Genomic DNA, 20,797 nt, shown 5'->3' on the forward strand with positions numbered 1-20,797 from the left:
GTTATTTAGTTCAGAGCCATATTATTATGCATGACTCCACAGAGTCCAGATGCTTTTTTATTGCAGCTTTGTATTGTACTCAAATCCGTGTCTCCCGAGTCAGCGGTCATCAGAAGCACGGTGGGATATTAGATTAGCTTCAATCATGCTGAACAGGCCTGTTTGAATGTCATTTATTCTTTGCTCTGTCTTTAACTCTAAACCCAGAAGTACTGTTGGATGCCCCTCCTGCCCCCCGCACCAGTGGGTGTCATGGGCTGTGATGGATCTGTAGCGTTATTGGTGCGATGCACCATGTGCCACTATGTAAAGCTCCTTTGCTTATTCAGCAGCAGGGTCTTTAGCCTGCAATCAATGGCAGCTATAGGCAGGGCCGAGAACATAGAGCTGTTAAAACCACACCTGGGACTTGAAAATGCAGAAGAGCTGCCCTATCAACAACACCTGCCAGTCATATGAATAATTCAGTGATCTCTGACCAGGCCACTTTTACTCTTATCAGTCTTGCTTATGAGAATGGAGGTGGTGATGAGAGCTGCTACTTCTGGTAACCGTGGATTGTCCCATCATCTGTCTTTTTGGAGTTAACGAAGGAGAACTGATAGAGTGGAACAGTTACCGGTAAGAGAGAATGTGCATGAGAAACTTGTGTTGAAAACTATTTTTGGGGCTTAAATGTACTGAGAGCTGCTGTGTTTTTAAGGGCCACTATATGGGGTCCAGTGTTCAGATATAAGATATAGGATCTAATCATTAGCTTTTAAATATTTAACGCTTCTGTAGCTGACATTTTGCTTCTACTGCAAATTACACCTAGACAAGACACATTTACCTTGATTTAATAATTGCACTTTACCTTGAAACATTCTTAGTGAGTTTTGGCATTAAACCTTTAAAAAAAAAAGTGATTTAATTCATATAAAGGCTCACAGTGGCTTACCTTGGGCAGGGCACATTTAATTATTAATTTTGAGCAATATTTGAAATTAATTTTAGAGAGGAATGTCAGAAAGTTCTATCACGTTCATGTAATTAGTGGTGTTGGAATTCACACAGTTGGGCTTTAATTGGCAGTGATTGTGAGGAGCAGGGGCTGCATGGGTTGTTTAATTGGAGCCTGAGTGATGGCGGTAATGGCTCATTTGTTTGCCTGTGTGTGGTGAGGGACCCCTCGTAATGACCTGTGTGGAGGAAGCTGCGGAGTTGGAAGAGGTGCGAGATTAATCGCACTACCTCACTTTGTGAAAGACTGCAATAATGTTCCTCAGATAATTCTTCTAAGATGTTTCCTTCCATGGACTACATTTGTTTCTAATGATTTTCCACATTTTACATGTCACTCTCTGCCAAGTTCTGAAATGCATGTGTTAGCCTAATGCATACTGAATGTGTGTGTGTGTGTGCGTGTGTGTGTGTTATGCACTCTCCTCCATTTTTTTATAGGACACTCTAGTATTGGCAGAGGTGTCTTCATGTTTAGCGCTGGAGAACATTACATTTAAAAGTAAATAAATACATTCTGTTACTGAAAACTAACTTTCCTGTCCTGTCAGATGTTAAGGGGCAGTCACACTACACTTTTCGTTTCATTGAATGAAGTTCCAAACGTAGGTTCGGGAAGAGCCTAAACATTCAGTCCTGTCAATCATCATTACGTGCATATTATATAAGCTGCAAAAAACGCGTCAACCCGTTGACAAATTTTTCCGGCAACCCTCCTCCTCCCCGTCTCTTCCTCTAATTCTCTCTTTCCTCCAATGTGCAGTTTCGTAGTGGGGGGTTTTAACTTGGAGCCGAGCTTCGGGTTCAAGCTTCCTCCGTGGACAGCAAGCCAAGTTTGTTTTACTATTAACCGTCAAGGCTTAATGGGCAGGCGAACTCATGAACTTGCATTCAAATGCATGCAAGTCTGCACTTTTGTGACGTAATGCCGCTTTGACTGTCGGGTAGAAGTCTGCTGAGGAGCTTGCAGGCTTGCACACTTCTGAAACCTAAAATAACAAACGGGACACCCTACGGTCTCCTGGACTTCACAATTATGTAGACGGTAAATGGATATGAAGTGTGCCATTAGGGACAGGGCTTAAGTTAAAGTTTGGTAAACTCTGACTGGCGAATTTGTACCATGTGAAGAAGTGTGACCAATAGAAGGTTTTACTGTGCCTGCAGCATGCACTCTTCGATTGTGCATGCAAATGCGGAGGCGCGCACAGTATTTCACTTTACTACTGTATATATAAAGAGCAAATGAAATTACAAGCATGCAACATAGTACTTACGTTGTCAATAAGTCAGTCATGAAATTGCCAAAAACACAAATAAATTACGTAACTGGTATGCCATGTGCTAGATGGCAAGGATTTACATGTAGGCATGATGTTCATTATATTCATCAGGATCGATATGTTTTATTATCAGTTCATCATGTTAGTATTGTGTATTTACCAAGTGTGCCGCACAAGTCCTGAAAAGTGAAGCCAAAACATTTCGATCACCCCTAGGTGGCTAGATGCAGTATAGCTCATAAACCCCACCCTCTCCATGTAATCTAATGGGACGCGAGACAAACTAAACAATCAAATTTTTTTCAAAGATGGTTTCTGTCATTTAGGTAGTTTTTATCACGCTGATGTATGTTCAAGTTTTCGTTTTTTAAATAAGTTTGGTTTTAGCTAAAGGTGAAGGTGCGTCATCCTTATTTCTTTTTACAGTCTATGGTATTTACCATAGTAACTGTAGTTGCTGTAACCCAAATACCACTTTAATTTCATTTTGTGTTTCGATGACTGTGGTGGATCATACTAACTAGCTTTATTGTATTATGAAAAACAAGTTTGGGACTGCTCTTTAATAGCTTTACCTTACATTGTTTATTCAACAGTGTTAGTGATATTTTTGCAATTTATTTGTATGTTAGGTAATGTGGAATGGTACTTGAGTGTGTCAACCATTTTTGAGAAATTCATTTGTTTGGTTCAAATTCCTAAAAATTTGGGGCACTGCTTAATGATCATTAGGAAATGTGGATCCCATGGCCAAACCAGTTGAGAAGCACTGATCTATACGATAGCATGAAATGTGCATTTCCTAACATTTTACTGTGGTATAAGTGTACTTTGTATGGGGATCGCAATGTATCACATACTGTACACAAATGCTACTTTTTTTTGACCAAAAAAATCTTTTTATAATTCTTGTGCACAACCAACAGAAAACTATTTTCTCAATGGTCAAAACAATTATGTTGCTGTTACTTGTAATGCGTTAACCTCCAGCACTGCTCAAGGACATTGAGGAGGACATTGCAATGAATTGAGCATGTATATTTAATAGCTTGGGTACAGTAGATGGAGAGAATATGTCACCTCTTTGAAGCCAGGGGCACATCAACCTTATTCTTAGTCTTTTAAGTACCCCAATCATACCACCATATTTCAAACACTCATGTCACGATCAGGTTTTTACTTCCCATGTCGATAGTGCAGTGGCAACAGTACAGGTTAATAAACCATTAGCTCACAGCTTTGACCTTGACAAAGTCAAAGTTTAGGTGGAAAGCAGTGTAGCAAGCTATTTTTGCACAGTGGATTGTTTCGTAGAATTCATGATGTGTCCAGGAATCATAGCGCTTAAGTTAAATTTTAAAGATCAGCCTCCACGCTGAGGGACACCATAGATCAAGTCCCTTATTTGTTACTTCTGCTGGATGTTTAGATTTAGACTGAATGCATTTATCTGTCTTGCAAGGACTAAGCAAAGATGGACAGCTTTACTTAAATCAAGTTTGAAGCAAATGTGCCGAGGCTGTTCTTGGTGTGTATTTTGTGTTCAGAGCTCATTAATAATGATTTGCTGAATGTAGGAGAGAGTCACCCGTAGCATGGTTTCGGAACGCTATATAATGCCTTTTTTTCCCTCTCTTGTCGGCTTCACACACCACTTATCCGAAGACATTTGGGACAGGCTTCCGATCCATGCCGAGCCTTGCGCGTCCTCGGACGCTGACACCAAATAAATGAAGATGCAGAATGGACTTGGATGTTCAGTGTTGGAAGGGCGACGGCTGAGGTGTGAAACCACTGAGCTGTAAAATTGCCCTGGCAGCCATGCTGTTGTTTCAGCATTTCATGGCGAGCCGCTCAGCCTGCTTTCCTTCCTCTCTGTATCTTTCCTTTTCACCTTTTTCTTTACACCCATCTCTATAACTTGCCCTACTGCGCTTGTGCTGACTTAAGCCCTGGCCCGAGAGTCTGCTGGAACTATAAAGCAATAACCAATCTCCTTGTTTTGTATGTGCCGCTGCGAAGCTCTACAACCAGACCCTAAGAGCTTTAATATTCCACTTTCATTTCTGTCTCAAGGCTGAACCTGCAAGCACGAAGGTGTTTCTTATACAGACATAGTGCCGCCTCCTTCACCAAAACAATGCTAATTTGTTCTAATTTGCCTGATGACATACACCAGAGGCATCTGGCCCTATTATTATGTGAGAAGTAACAGGGAAAGTAATTGACTGGGTTTTGGCGAGCTTGTTTGGAGCTTGCTGGGGTTTTGTGGGGAGACAAGGGACCCCTGCTGTTGACCTTTGAATGGGGCAGCGGGATGTCGGTGTCAAGGTTTAAGTGGGTATGAAACTTATTATAACATGAAGACTGGTCAATAACTTGTGTTATTCATTTTCACAGAATTACCAAAAAGGAAACAGAAACAAATGTGTTTGATTGCAGAGAGACTGTAATATGACCTTATTGAGTTCTTGCTGATTTTATTGTGTTTAATTAATGTTTTTTTCCTCTTCATGTTTCTTTCAAACTTATATAGACAGTTGAATCAGTGGAGCAGCACTAAGTTGAGGAAGAAAGGCCTCAGTCACTTGCACAGTCCAATTAAGACTGTAACACTTGGTGTGTTTGACACAAGAAAGGGCGTGCCATACAGAAATAGCAAATGAACACAAGGTACATTAACTGGCAGAGAGAGCTGTTAAAAATATATCCCTCATTAGTGTTGATCTTGTCTACTATTTTTTTTTGTTGTTGTTGTTGTTGTTGTTTTTTGCTTTCATCTTCTGGCTATCTTGTTTTCAACTTCAATAATAATTCTAATCATTGCTTTCTTTATATTTATGCTCAAGTAAAGTTGTTGTTATAGTATATTCTTAGTATTCTTTCATTATAATGCTGTCACCTTATTTTTTTATTTTTTATTAAAACGGTACAGTTATGTGTTCCACATGTTGTTTTCCACAGAACATTTAAGGCACTGCTTACAACTTGTATAAATGATGCATAAGAGATGCACTGTTATTCTTATTTATATAACGTTATTGGCTATATTAAAATTATATATTATTTTTTTCCGTCTAAATGAATAAAAAGTAAAAAGCAAAATCAATACTAACAAGTGAATTCAAGAATTATAAAGTTATAAAGTACTCTATAAAAAATGGATATTCATTTTGAGATCTGCTAAAGATTACATTTAACATCAATAATGGGTTAGTTAAAACAAAAATTAAAACTCTTTCATCATTTAAAAGTAATGTCTTAAAAGACATCATGTCGTTCCAAAATTGACTTTTTTTTTTTTTTCCCTGTAAGAAAAATAAGATAAAAGAATACATTTTTAGGAATGTCTAAGTATTTTTGTTTGCTCGCAATCCACACTTGGCTCTTTGACAATAATGTGTTCACTCAGATCTCTCACCCTTTACCAACAAATGATCGATAAAAAATTAGACACATCACTAGAGATCAGCTTTCTGCAGAAAAAGCTGCCACTTACAATTCCTTTGTTGTACATCAACCTACTGAAGTTAATGAAATCAATGTTTAGAAGAATAATAGTATATTTCAAGTTGTACCAGTCAAAGTGCATGTTCCGTGTTGTCGCAATCAACGGCAAACCACTTAGAGCTCCTGCACTCAGATTCAAGCAGCTACATAGCTTGTTTGTGGTAATGGCGAAAAGAAAAATTTTTAGAACAGTAGCAAAAATGTAAAAGTATTTTTAAAAAAGTGACTGGAGTGAAACATATACTTTTATTAAAACTGGTGCTCTACTGTGTCAAGAGAAATTTTCGAAACATTTCACCAGGTACTTTTGCCCCAAAGACCTTTTATGTCCTATCCACCTATTTTTTCAACGTGGAAGTGTTTTCTGTGAGTGTGCGAGACTTCCGATTTATTAGCTGCTATGGGGAAATAACGACAAGAATATCAAAGTGCAGTAAACTGTAAAACTGTTTGCACTACAGATCAGTGTGTTTATAATTCAGACAATACATAAAAAAAAAATATGATAAGAAATACCATGTTTGCAGTATCAAGCAGCATAACGAACTGTTTTGTACAGCTAAAAATAACTGGAAGTGAATGACACCGGAAGCCAGACACATTTAAATTTACAAATGGCCGCACCCCCAGAACCAAAAATGAAAAAAAAAAAAAAAAAATCATAAAAGGTTTGAAGTCAATAGTAACTAAAACTGTTTGGTAACCAACATTCTTCAGAATATCTTCTTTTGTGTTCCACAGAAGAAAGAAAGTACTGGGTTGTAACGGCATGAGTAAGTGATTTTTGGGTGAACTAACCCTTTAAATTAGCTATGTTTATTTATTTTATATTTAAATTATTAATTTTGATTTAATTTTTTACATTATAGCAATGCACAATTAAACATCCAATATCGGCTTACATAACTATAGAAGCTTGTTTCTGCCATGAAATAAAAAAATAAAAAACTACTGACTATTTTTTCTCGCAATTGCAAGTTTATATCTCACAATTCTGACTTTTTTTCTCAGAATTGCGAGATATAAACTCACAATTGTGAGTTATAAAGTCAGAATTGCGAGTTATAAAGTCAGAATTGTGTGATATAAAGTCAGAATTGCATGATATAAAGTCAGAATTGTGAGATATAAATTTAACATTGTGTGTTATAATGTCCATTTGTGAGGGAAAAAATACTGATGTTTTTTCTCAGAATTGCGAGTTTATATCTAACAATTCTGAATTTATAACTCTGAATTGCATGTTATAAAGTCAGAATTGCGAGACATAAACAATTCTGAGAAAAAAAGTCTTGCAATTCTGACTTTATAAGACGAAGTTGCGAGTTTATATCATGCAATTCTGACTTTATAACTCGCAATTGCAAGTTTAAATCTCGCAATTCTGAGAAAAAAAGTCACAATTGTGAGATGCAAACTGGCAATTGCGAGAAAACAAGTCAGAATTGTGAGATAAAAAGTCGCAATTACCTTTGGTATTTTTTTTATTTAGTGGCAGAAACAAGCTTCCAAACATAACCAATGTAAATGGGGTCTAAAATGTTTTTTGATTACTTTTTTCTGCTTCATCAACATGCACTAAGATCCTGACATCAGAAACCCTCCAATAACAATTGGTCACCAAAGATGCTGTTTAGACGCACAGTGGTCTCGGCTGACCGCTTGTGATCGGATAACCCAAGATATATTTTAATATGAGAGATAAACATGGCCTAAATTATATTAAGCGTCTCCTTTAAGCCTGCGGCATCCTATGTGCTGAAACCAGGTGTCCTGTGTTAAATGGCTGGAGGCCTTTGATAGCCTATATAGGAGTAGAGCACACAGCATGACAGGAGAGATAAGAGATAAGTTTGCATTGTTCTCTGCATAAACAGGTAAAATAAGATCAGCATGAAAGACCTGTCCCCTCAAACTCGGTTCTGTCTTGGGGTGCAGAGTGCGGATAAGGAAAGGTTATAGTGATGAAGGATGGCATTGAGATCAGCAGGCTGAAATTGGGCTCAGTGGTGGTGCGAGAAACCACATTGTTTGATTTATGAGGGTCATGATGATCAGTGGTTGCCACATGAATAATCCATGTCCCCAGAATTAAGTGACCTAGAGCATTTGCTAAGCTTCCCCACTGTGTTTTTCCAGTTCCACGCTCTCTTATGCACACTTATTTCATTCAGGATGGAGTGCTGCTGATCAAGAGATTGGCTTATCTGTTGACTTGGTTTGTTTGCCCTTTGCAAAATATTATTTGTTTTTTTTTTTTTGCTTAAAAGCCATTTGGCAGTCTTTGTAACAAGTGTTGCTCAACACTGATAGCGACTGAACGTTTTGGGACACAAAATCTGGACAGATTAGTACCTGTTGAACTGATGAGTGTAGATAGCCATTGCTTAGAGGTAAGGGATGTTTGATCACTCAGGTCCAAACACACTCACACATACTCTATCTCAAACACACACACACATCATTCAGATAGAGAAAGGAAATACTTGGCCACTGCATCTTAACAGACCATGGCTCTCTTAATGATGCTGAGACAAGACAAGGCTATCTTCTTCAACAGTTAGATACTTCAGGGTCAATCACGTGGTCTATGTAAGAAAGTCTGACCTTTTAGTTGAGAACATCTTAAGTTATAATCAATGTACCTTGTTATTTTGACTTGATTTAACACAGGTTTCAACCATCTTATTGTTCTTCAGCTATGTTACTAAACATGCAGGGCTCAGTTTGAATGAAAAGCTTCAGAAAAACACATAAGATATTATTTTTTTCCTGATTGAATTTGATCTGATCTTATATTTCCTAATATCTTCTCAAATAATCCTTTAAATAAATTATTAATTTTCCATGTGACCATGTAATAACCATGTGAAACTTTGAATCAGACTACTTTCACAACTGGACGTAACTTCTCAAATAGTAATGGTTTAGTTTAAGCAAGATGTAATTTCAGAAATCTGCTTCTAAATCCCATATTTTGTTAAGTAAAGTTAGAAAAATGAGGAGAAAGCTTTCTTGGCATAATTTAAGGCAAACCAGCCAATTATGCACTGGGGTGCCATGCTGAGTTGCCAAAATTCTTTAATCAGCTGATGCTGTTGCTTTCTCTTGACAGGAACACTGACAGGTCTCACAAGCTTCACGATGCTGTGGTGACATTGACACTAAATGCTGCTCTTCGCCTGCACAGAAAATTTGTGCAGAATACGTATGTAAACAGATATTTTTAATGGGTTACAGGTGGAACAGTACATTCAGGATCTGCAATCAAATTGACTATAAATGGGGTTTACAAGTGATATGAAAACAAAATATAGGTTAATATTTTACTAAAGTATCTCTAAAGCCAGAACTGCACCAGATGCATAAATGGGAAGAGATGAACCACAGTTAAACACGTTTTTTATGTAGTTCCAAACGTAGGTTCGGGAGGAGCCTAAACATTTAGTCCTGTCAATCATCATTATGAGCGTATATAAGCAGCAGTCACTGCGTCATCCCAGCGACAATTCTTCCAGCATCCCTCCTCCTCCCCATCTCCTCCTCTATTTCTCTTATTCTCCCTCTATGCAGTACTGTTATAGGGGGATTTAGCTCGGAGTTCGAGCCGAGCCTCGGGTTCGAGCCTCCTTCGAGGACAGCAAGCCAAGTTTGTTTTACCATTAACCATTCAGACTGTTATGGGCAGGCGAATTTGTGAATTCTTAATATGAGCTAAGAAGTTATATTATTATATTTAAAGCTAAAGAAGCAATATCAAGCAGCATAATGAGCGCATTCGTAAACATCTCTGATTGGCCATTGTGTTCCGCGCTCATCAGAAATGTCTGTGATTGGCTATAATGATCAACGCTTCAAAAACATGATGCTCTTCACCGAGCGCTTACACAGATACACACAGGAGGATTTGAAAACAGTCACCCACTCCCGCTTTCAAATTCAAACACTTCCATGTGCTTTCAGATGCTCCCGTGCGTTGATCATTGTAGCCAATCACAGACATATCTGATGAGTGTGTGAACACAAAGGCCAATCAGAGGTGTTTACGAATCTGCTCAACAGTGCTCAAAGTGCTGAATGTGTCTTGAAAAAACATCAAGGAGGCTGTTTAAACATTTTAATAATTTATTAATAATGTTTGTCGATGATGCTGACTCGTCATCTCCGCGGTAGTGGACGCGCCTATATGCATGTTTCATATGGATTAAATAATCTGAGAATATGAGTTGGTTGACAATCGCTTGACATTTCAAACTTTCTATAGATATATTTGTTATGTATGTGAGTTTTTAACACGCTCAAGTTCACAGAGACCGAGATGGCAGAAAGGGCATCCTGTTTGTTTTCTTTATTTTACAAATGCACAATTTTCTTACTTCTTTTACAGTTTCGAATGATGTATTACTCTTATCTGTATTACAAAAAATGATGGAGTATTTTAAGTTGTTTCCGCTGTTATCGAAAAAATGCAAGAGATGTCATGCAGTGAATGCGCTATACTTTAGCTTCCACACTCCGCACAAAAACTTAATAATAGCGCACATTTATCTAGGTTAATGTTAGAGCGAGCAGCCATGTAAAGTTGCTACTACTTACATGTTTCAACTGATAAGCCATATTTGAGATCGTCATTACGATCTGCCCCTCAAGGACTGCATGACTTCACCACAAGTTTTTTTTTTCTGTGACTAACCGACTAATAAAATTTTTGGTCGACTAAGCCTCTTCTAGTTGACTAACGATTAGTCAAATATTAGGAAGCAGTCCTATTATGCGGTATATAAAATCAAACACTACTGAAATTCTCACGGTAAGTATCACTAAGTAGTTCTAATCTGAGTCTTCACTCTAACATAAGCAATCACTTCAGTTTCTAGATGATTATATGTAAATGGTCAGTAGCTTCTCCTAAATGAAGACAAAAATAAATAACCATAGCATGGTGACACATGCTGACATAAACTTAAGATGCGGTCATGACTCCTGTCTTGAGTAGATGGGTTGATTTTACTTTATCGTTGTGAGAGCTGCCAGCAGACCCATAACATCACTCACAGAGGGTCTCAGATGCAGGGGGATCAGGGAATTGGTCGGTTAATTGCACTGAGCTCTAATACGTGCATGTCCTGAATCATGTCAATGTCTCCTTTGGTTGACAAGGTTGGAATACAGAGTTGGTTTGAGTATTTTAAAGTACCCTTTTCCTTACAAGAGTCTGGACACAGAGTAATATAACCTGGCACTTTTTATTATTTACATACAGGTCTATGAAGACAGACAATTGCAATGTTGTATCTCAAATCCCAAAATAAGTGCAGCAGGATAAAAGAAGCCAAAAGGGAGTTTGAGTTTTATGAACAGGATCACTAGTGTGTGAATTGGAGACAATGAAACATGCTGTTCCTATTGTGAATGTCAGGCAGGCAGAGGAGACAACAAATACACACTCTGGCACACCATATTGATCTGAGTTTTAGGTTATTGTTCTCTGTGCACAGACTCATTAATGAGAAGTAAAATGGTATGGCTTCATATTTCAGAGTCACAGTCTCGGGTGAAATACTTTTAGTTACCCATTTGTCTCATGGTTGTCATGTATTACTACAACCGTTGAAATACAGGGCAGCAGAACAGAGCTTAATGCATTTTGTCATTTTAATAACACTAAGCTGTTTGTCTGAAAGGTTTTATTCAAACATTAATTTTGAAGTGTGATGGAGGTGTAACGTTTTAAACAAATACTAGGTCACTAATATTAGAGAGGCACAATATTAAAATACCGATACTATAAGCCAATTAATTATTGTCATGTTATGACTGATTATCGACAAATTCTATACCATTTTATGTAAATATAAATAAAATGGTAAAATCAAAAATGAGTCATTTTAGATGCTAGAAGTGAATTTAGGCATCACAACATCAAAATGTGCCGTAGGTACATTATGAATGAAAGTAATGAGAAATGAGAATGCATGATTAAATATTGAATGTTGGATGAAATGTATCAATTAAAATCAATACCAATTGTTGTCTTATAACCTATAAGGTTTGAAAGTTTGTGGTCAGTATGATTTTTTAAAAGAAATTAATACTTTTATTCAGCAAGGGTGCATTAAATTTATCAAGAGTGACAGAAAAATAAATGTTGTTCTTTTGAACTTTCTATTCATTAAAAAAATCCTGGAAAAATATATCACAGTTTTAATTAAACAGCAAACATTAAACAGCAATCAAAACAAATGTATATTAAACAGCAAAACTGTTTTTAACATTAATAATAAGAAGAAATGTTTCTTGAGCACCATATCAACATATTAGAAAGATTTCTGAAGGATCACAATATAAAAAATAATTGTTGGTTTAACTCAAAGTAAGTTACCTGGTTGCCTTAATATTTTGAGTTCAATGAAATTAAAAATTTGAGTTAATACAATGAAGGCGATAGGTTTAATCAAAAGAAACCCAAAATATTGAAATGTTATCTGAACCGCATTAATTATTGAAGTTGATTTGACAAAAGAAAAAATGTTTATCCCTAATTAATGGTTCAATCAAATTAACACTGTGATGACAAAAATTTACATTTATTGGTGATTTGCCTTGTGATAACAAGATACAGTCATGCTACAGTATTCATTTGTATTATTTACAGAGTTAGCTTCTTTCAAATGGAAATTAAACTTTCGGTTCAATCCAACTCTCACCTTTCATTCAGTTAGCTTTCAATTACACACTTCATTATGTTCTGTAATGAGTCCAGTGATGTGCCTATACATTCCACACTGAGGGCCTCATTGGGGTAATATATGCAATCCCATTTTGCACCCTTAGGCTTGTTGCCACTAATAAACAGAAGAATTCAGAGTATCATTCGTTCATAGAATTTCCCCTCGGGATTCTAAGGAATACATCTTATGTAAATCCAACAGAACATGAGCAGGCTATGAGCAGCGATACAGAGTGGTGTATTATTGCACCTCCGTCACATCTTAGTATCTTCAAACTGCTGGTGTCTCACTGTAGTGCTCCACAGAGAACTTAGACGGACAAACAAGACCCAGTAGCTTTAGTGTCTGATTGCTGAACTTTTCAGCATGTAGACAGAAAAGTGGTGGAAGAGGTCACTTCCAGACAGCCTGTCCCCTCCAGTGTGCTTCGAGCTCATCTTCCTGCTCTTGTTCCACTCTGTGTCCTCGCCTGCGGCTTTCTGCCCGGCCTCTTCTGCATCTGAAGGAGAAGGAGAATAAATAATGAATCACGATGACAGAGAGGAAACTACATCTTTTGTTTGCACCCGCAGTGTTATTTTTCTCATCTAGTCTTGAACCCCACGTAGATGACCCACGGCCTGACGCAGGCATAATGAAGATCTGCGTAATGAGGCTGAGGAATACGAAGCCCCTAGTTAGACCCGAGCTGTCGGCACGGCGGTACTTGTCATTGTGTCGTTAATGGCCGTGAATAGCTTGTTCTCCTTTGCTATTGTTGAGAAAGCTCTCGTGGCGCTTGTGGAGCGATAAGAGGCTTTGACACTCTATGCTCCTTAAGGTAATGTAAGCTCTCACCCTTGTGTGTTAGCAGGAGGCGAATGAGCTTGATGTTTCATCCCCTCCAAACAGGAGGTGTGGTTTAGATTTAATATTTGGGATTTAGCAGCTGTTGCATTGGGGAGCTCCTAATGCTCGAGTCCCTTTCCTGAGAGTCCCTTTTTCTCAATCTTTATTCTCTTTTGCCGTTTAGACCTCTTCCCTGCTCTCTTGTGCTCTCTTGTTCTGAAGTTGAACACTAACTGTTTCTTCTCTCTCTTTCTCAATACCCAGGTGCCCTCTCTTTGCTTTGAGTCTGATTATCGGACTGTCTGGTCTCCAGCTCTTCTGTGTCTGGTTGTCTGGTTCAGGCGAGCAGTGATCTTCCAGACATCTCCAGGGACTGCAGCCCGTGGTCTGAGGTGAGTCCAACCGGGATCCATCGCCTTTGCTCCTGTCTCTCCTCGTTTGCAATCAGCATTATGCCAGTCAGGTCCACGCAGCTTTAATTCTTAGAAATCAGTGTTCATTAGAGTCACCTGCACTTCAAGAGGAAGCACAGAATAATTTGATGTCAGATGCCTCATTATGGTACTCCTACTTAAAGCCATGACAAAAGTACAATCTTTTTCATGCTTGAGAACCACCGCAAGTCTATGGGGATAACACAGAGCCGCAGATGCATTTTGATTAAAGGCCAAGTGATCTTATGGTGCAAATCAGTGATTCATAATGCATGGAATTCATTTCTGAAGAAATGGCCTGATCATCCTTTAAAACTTATTGCTTTTGCCATCTATATACCAGACATTTTACATTTACTACTGTATTTTGGACGTCACTTAGTGTTGTCAATGCTTTAAAATTGATCTCTATCATTGCACAGTTGTTACCTTAAGGATCTGGTATAACCTTTAGATTTAGTTTCAATGTACACTACTTTTCAAAAGTTTGAGGTTGTTGAGTCTTTTATGCTCGCAGAGGCTTTTAATGTATTTTAAAATTTAATATTCCTGTGATGGCAAGGCTGAATTCTCAGCAGCCATTACTCCAGTGTCACATCTTCAGTGTCACATGATCCTTCAGAAATCATCGTAATATGCTGATTTGTAGCTCACATTTCTTTTTATTATGAATGTTAAGAACAGTTGTGCTTATTTTTGTTGCGGATGCGCAAGGAAGAGGTAAGGCAAGGACCTAATTGCAGAAGGCAGAAATCCAAACAAGGCACAAATCGAGGCGAGAAACACAAATCCAGACAAGGCAGATGAAGACAAACACAAAAGCTTTACAATGTGGTACAGACCACGACCGACCACAGACTACTGAAACAATAATAATAAAACGGGGCTAACAAGGAACAGGTGAGGGTAATCAATAGCTATGGAGACAAACAAGGCAGAAAACAAAAGCAAACAGGAACTAAACACAAGTAGTGAAACAGCAGAACAATAGGAACATAGAATACACTTCAACATAAGAGTCCTTGAACACAAAACAGGGGAAATGAGACAGTTTTTGTGGAAAATCATGATTTAGAAAGTTCAAAAGAACATCTTTTTTTTTTTAATAGAAATATTTTGTAACATTGTAAATGTCTTTACTGTCACTTTTGATCAATTTAGTGCATCCTTTCTGAATAAAAGTATTAATTTCTTTAAAATAAAATCTTACTGACAAACATAGAAACTTTTATATGGTAATGTAGGTTCACTGATCAGTTGCCGTGATCACTTTAGTATTCGTATGTGTTTCTGCAGACTGAAATGCACAATATCACTGTACAGCATCTAAAACTAAATTTTGCATAGGAACAAATTTAAAAATATACAAATATTGTTCATTCTGTTCTGTGTGATTTCTAAATACTTTTTTAGAACCACTGTGACAGCACAGAAACACCCACAGGTCAGTAAATGAATACAACGTCAACAGTGTCTCTTGGTTCCATTTCGATTTTATGAATGAATTTGTTATTAAAGAGGCATTAAGGCCCGTTCACAACAAAGACAATAAGGCCTAGTCCACACGTACATGGGTGTTTTTATAAACTGAGTTTTTTCTCCACTGTTTAAAAAAAAAAATTGCGTCCACACACGCACGGTTTTAAAAAAATCTCCATCCACATGAAAACACAAAAACACGCTATGAAGCGCTGTCAAAAGCCAGAAGCTTAGAAGAAAAAGTTTATTACCAGTTCAGGTAGGCTAACAACATTGACGTTTTATTACTATTATTATTATTATTATTAATTTCCACACACCAGAACAATACAATAAGACATATTCATTCAAAGTAAAAAAAAAACCATTGTCATAAGCAGTTACCTGCGTAGTATTGCATTCTGACGCCTCTGTTCAGGAATATAATGGGAGAACTGTGCATGTATGTGTATACATGTTACAAGCCCTGTTAGCACAGTTATTAGCAAAAATATTTTGGCTACGTCCTTCATTGCACAGACTCGCCTCACGTAATATAGCGGTGCACAATCTGACGTCAAACAAAGGAAATAACAGCGCACACTCCGATGTCACTGGCCAAAATCTCAGGTTTCACCGTCTACACGACAACGCTGTAACCGGAGTTTCTAAAAATCTTCACCCTGGCCGGAGTTTTCAAAAAAGTTCAGTTTCAATTACCGGTTACTGTGTTTGCGTGTGGACGAACGGCCAAGCTGCATAGAAAAAACTGCGTTTTGAAAATACCTGCATTTTGTGTGGGCAGGGCCTAACTATAATGATAACAATAAAATGTATAGTTCTAAAAATCATTCTAAAAATAAAAGAACAGCAGAGTCCACACCACAATCATAACAATAACAGAACATAGAAATGATATCAGTGTAATCACTTTCAGAATGTTTTTTTCCAGCTTATTTACGATAAAATGATTGACAGCCAATCAGAATCCATCCTGCTTTAAAGAGCTTGATCATTAAAGGGGGACTCAGTGATATTTCAAATCCACTGTTTGGAAGTTAGTCGGGCCAAGTTCAACAACAAACGTCTAACCAATCAGCATCAGGGGGCGTATGACAGTCGAGGAGAGAGAACGAGCAAGAGGGAGATTTGAAAAAAAAACTGCAGAACGAGAAATGGGACACAATACAAAGGAGCTCAAAAGAATATCACTGGAATGAAGGTTTATGCCTGGGCAAGTGCTTTAGGACCCGGTTATATTAGAAAAGCTTTCCAGCGCTAGAGAGAGCTAAGAGGGAAGGCCTGAAAACTGCTTTGATCCCGCTTATCATGCGAGTACACTGGGTTTTGAGCTGGAGCTGCTGTGTTGTTTGCGACTAACAACGAACACTTTGTATTTACTCTTGTGTACTGCATGTTCATTTTTTGTGCTTCCTTGTCATTCGTTCATCAACTGCACTTTATTTAACAGCATTTTGTTGCGCGTCAGCTGTGATAAACAGACATCCGCTCGCATTGCGTGTGTAACAGCGGCCAGATAGTGAGAGTTCTGCAGGTAAACCACTGCGCACTGATGGCCGATAGAGAATGTGGTGTTTAGTGTCATTGGTAGCGCATTCGCCTCGCATGCCAGCAGCGATCGGGCCGGGGTTTGAGACCGACTTGGAGCAGGGTGGTTAGTATTGGAGTGTGAGTTTTGGAGGCGGAGCAATGAAGAGAGGGGTGTGTTTGTTTGGGTTGATTTCAAATATCAACAATGTCCAACAGCGTAGTTCAAATACCACTTACTGCACCTTTAAAAGCGGCAGCACGCGCTTAGAAACAGAACGATATCATCCGCTGACGTGGACTCTAATATAATTGTTATTATACGGGCCTTTAGACAAAGTTTCTAAACTTACCTGCTATAGGGTTGTGTCTAAGTGTAAAGGTTCTTGCAATTCCAGTTCTGCCCAGTCATTGGTGGATTTGATTCATAAAGATTTTATATCCCTTAAGTAGTACATGCTTAAAATGCTGTCAGTACACTGATATTGTACATTTCAAAGCCTGTACAAACATGTAAAGATGTACATGTCCACCTACCTAGGGATATGAATGAAACCAGTGTTCATCATTTTAACTTCAAACATTCAAGCTGACATTTTAGTGATTCACTAGGGAACAGCTGTTTGTACAGCTGAACAGAACATCATAACAATGCTGTTACTGTCGATGTCTTACAGCTGCAGTCCTAGTGTGGAATGATATGAAACCTTTAAAAGGTGACCATGTAAATTCACCTTTTTACAGAAATGAACTCGACTTCAGTCTCTGCCTTTAAATGGACTGCTATATAGTGGAAGTGAAATCGATATTGATTTTCTCTCACATGTGAATGACCTGCAGACACCTTTCAGTGGTCTTAAATTGGCAAGTAAGTGAAGCCAATGTTATTAGACATGTCATGCAAATCATTAAATGGCGTTAACAGATCAGGTATACAGTCCAAATAAAGTATGTATGTGTTTATTGGTTTGCATACTAAAAACAGGCACGTTTAAACCTCACCAGGATGTTAGTGGTTGTAATTGTGGTTCGTCCTGATGAGGTAGATAATGGAGAGTTGCAAGAATCAAGCAAACTGTTGTTCTTGTGTCCTTCTACAATACCCCCTGCAGTTTAACATAATCAGTGCTTTCACGCTTCGCCGACCCATGCTTGTGCAGTGTGTCATTCACGTGCCCTTCTAAATTTGTCTCTGTCATGTCAATTCATTACACACATGCTCATCTCCCATCATGTGTCTAATGAAATATCTTGACAGTTTAAACAAACGGTTCACCCTGTGTGGTCTTAAATAGTCCTTCATCACTGTCATGGAACTAATATCCTGAGCTAAGTGATACAGAACACACACACTCACACAAGTATGTGTGAATATAAGGTGCATAAAGACTGACGTATCAATCAGACGGATGAAGCGCACAATATTTGGACATTTTGAGATTAAGTAAATATTGTGTTAAAAATTTCCATTTAAGTGTTTGTATACATCTCATTTGTTTTAATTAAATTGTATTAGTCTCTATCACACCATTATATCAGCCATCTGCCACCACGCTTTGTAGTTGTCATTGGCTGTTGACCCATTTCAGTCAACTGAAAATAAAGACACATGCATACCGAATTCCTGTAACATTTATTGATATTGTTCTTAAAAAGTAATCTCTTTTCACTGTACTTCCAAGTATGATCCAAGGGCTCCAATTTATAAGAATGATAAAGGACAAAAAGTGTCCTTGTCTTTCTCTCTCACTCTCTCTCTCTCTTTTTCTCACTCTCATTCTCTCAGGAGGAGTCATGGGGCCGGTACGGGCCTACCCATTAGCCCTGCCTGTGCTGGCTGTTCTGGGCCTCATTATCTGCGCATGGAGCCTCAACCCAGATGACCCCAATGTCTGCAGTCACTGGGAGAGGTGAGAGAGGGGCACTCTCCTGTGTTAAACTCCGTTTTACCTTCCATTTCTCCATTGCAGGATTCACACAGCGTAGTTATGCCTCTCCGACATGCCAGAACGATGTTTTGGTCAAAAGAGGATTGAAATTTAACAGAGCAGTGATTTATGCCTGTGTGATTTGTTTGAGTTATAATGGGTTGTGGTGGTTTTTAAAATTAAAGTTAATTAATACAATTATTTATTTAATGCACATAAACTGCACAGTGTGTGGGTACTTATAAATAATAATATTATCTAATAATTGACCCTTTTCACAGACTGTGCTGACGCGTTTCCACAGTTATTAACATTGTAAATCTAGCAAAGTTTTTTTATATTTCCATTAAAAAAATGTAATGTACATTTATAACACTATACGTTTGTGTTATATTACCTTGGCATTAAATTCTAGGAAAAAAATGTAATGCTGCATTTTGGGTGTTTCTAACACAACACTTGAGGGAGTGACAGCAAATTTGACAGCAGAAAAATCTTTCTTTCTTCTGACTACCATAATAAATCTCTCAATGATTTTTTCCTCCTTTGGAAAGTCATAGAAACATTATTGTAATTGTTTTCTTTAGCTATTGGAGCAGATGGGAACGCAAAAATATATTTGTTGTAGTTTCCATTCACCACTATAGCGGTTTACTCAACTATGACGACTTCCACTTGTGAGAACCCTGGAAATGTGAAAAGGTAATACTACTACTAATAATAATAATTAATAGTAAGTATTATAATTATTATAATTTAAACCATTTAAAAACAATGTTGTGATACTGTTCACAGGCCACCTACTATTTTAAAAAAAAGTAGCTTGCTAAACTATAAACTATGACCTATAAACTATGAACTATGATCTCAGTTAGGATTACTGCATCCAACTTGAAATTATATATTTACAATAAATACAACTTATAAAACTTGAATATATCTGAATTTACGTAACTGAGTCAAATACATAGCAATGAGCATTTCGTTTTATATTTGGTGGGGCTAGAATTGGTGAATTGTTTAGAATCGGTTAATGATTTTGAACAGTCCAAACAAACTGATTCACTTTCCAATGCTACATCTGACAGAGAGGACTGTTTAAGAGTGCATTTGATCACTGGCTCGATTCACTCTAGGGGTGTAATGGTACAAAGAAGTCATGGCTTGGTATGCACCTTGGTTTTAGGGGTCACGGTTTGTTACAGTTTCGGTACAATAGGAAAAATGGTCACACTTTAGTTTAGGGTCCAATTCTCACTATTAAGTAACTATTAACTATGACTTTTGCCTCAATAAACTCCTAATTAATGCTTATTAATAGTTAGTAGTAATAAGTTTAGGTATTGGGTAGGATTATGGGATGTAGAATATGGCCATGTAGAATAAGGCATTAATATCTGCTTTATAAGTACTAATAAACAGCCAATATCCTAGTAATATGCATGCTAATAAGCAACTAGTTCATAGTGAGAATTGGACCCTAAGTTTAAGTGTTACTGGACAAAGGAACAAATCTACAATGCTAGGTTTTTTTTATTTTATTTTGAACAGACAGTAGTGCAAATCACAGTTTGTTCCACCTAGCGGCATTTAGTCCCCTAGTTGGTACAGTACAGCCTCCTCAAGCACTGAGCAGTAAACAGAATGCACTCTTGCATAGGTCATATTTTTTTGTGGGGCTGATAAAACATAAAAGGTATTTGGTCACAATCAGCTACAAACACAAAAGGTATTTGGTCACAATCAGCTACAAAACTGAAAAGCATCTCGTGTTATAAAAGTACAAAATTAATAGAATAATAAAAGATAAAACTTGTGCATTAGGAGTGTTACAATTTGCTCTACTTAAACTATAATGCGCTGTTCTCCTTCTGCTCTTTTTCCTGTTGTGGCGGTTAGCAAACAGCGCGGCCCCTACTGTGCGGCCCCTTCTGGATTGGAGCGTGGATTGCCCGTGACTGACTGTATTCATCGTCCGATTGCATGCACCGAACCGTGACGTCCGTATCATATGTTTAGGGACAATAACATGTACCGTTACACCCCTAGTTCACTCAGCTGTAAAGCTGTACTGT

At 37.8% G+C, this 20,797-nt stretch overlaps 1 protein-coding gene across 3 annotated transcripts in view; it reads left to right on the forward strand.

The window, feature by feature from the left end:
* The window catches only part of megf11 (multiple EGF-like-domains 11), a 128,306-nt gene that overhangs the window by 10,675 nt on the left and 96,834 nt on the right, over window positions 1-20,797 (forward strand). For all 3 annotated transcript variants that reach the window (XM_051869893.1, XM_051869896.1, XM_051869895.1), the window contains exons 2-3: window positions 13,619-13,746; window positions 18,581-18,704. In XM_051869893.1, coding sequence (XP_051725853.1) covers window positions 18,589-18,704 — 116 coding nt within the window. In that variant the 5' untranslated portion in view covers window positions 13,619-13,746; window positions 18,581-18,588. The remainder of the gene's footprint in view (window positions 1-13,618; window positions 13,747-18,580; window positions 18,705-20,797) is intronic.

The sequence above is a fragment of the Ctenopharyngodon idella genome, chromosome 18 (genome assembly GCF_019924925.1).
Source record: "Ctenopharyngodon idella isolate HZGC_01 chromosome 18, HZGC01, whole genome shotgun sequence".
Taxonomy (NCBI): domain Eukaryota; kingdom Metazoa; phylum Chordata; class Actinopteri; order Cypriniformes; family Xenocyprididae; genus Ctenopharyngodon; species Ctenopharyngodon idella.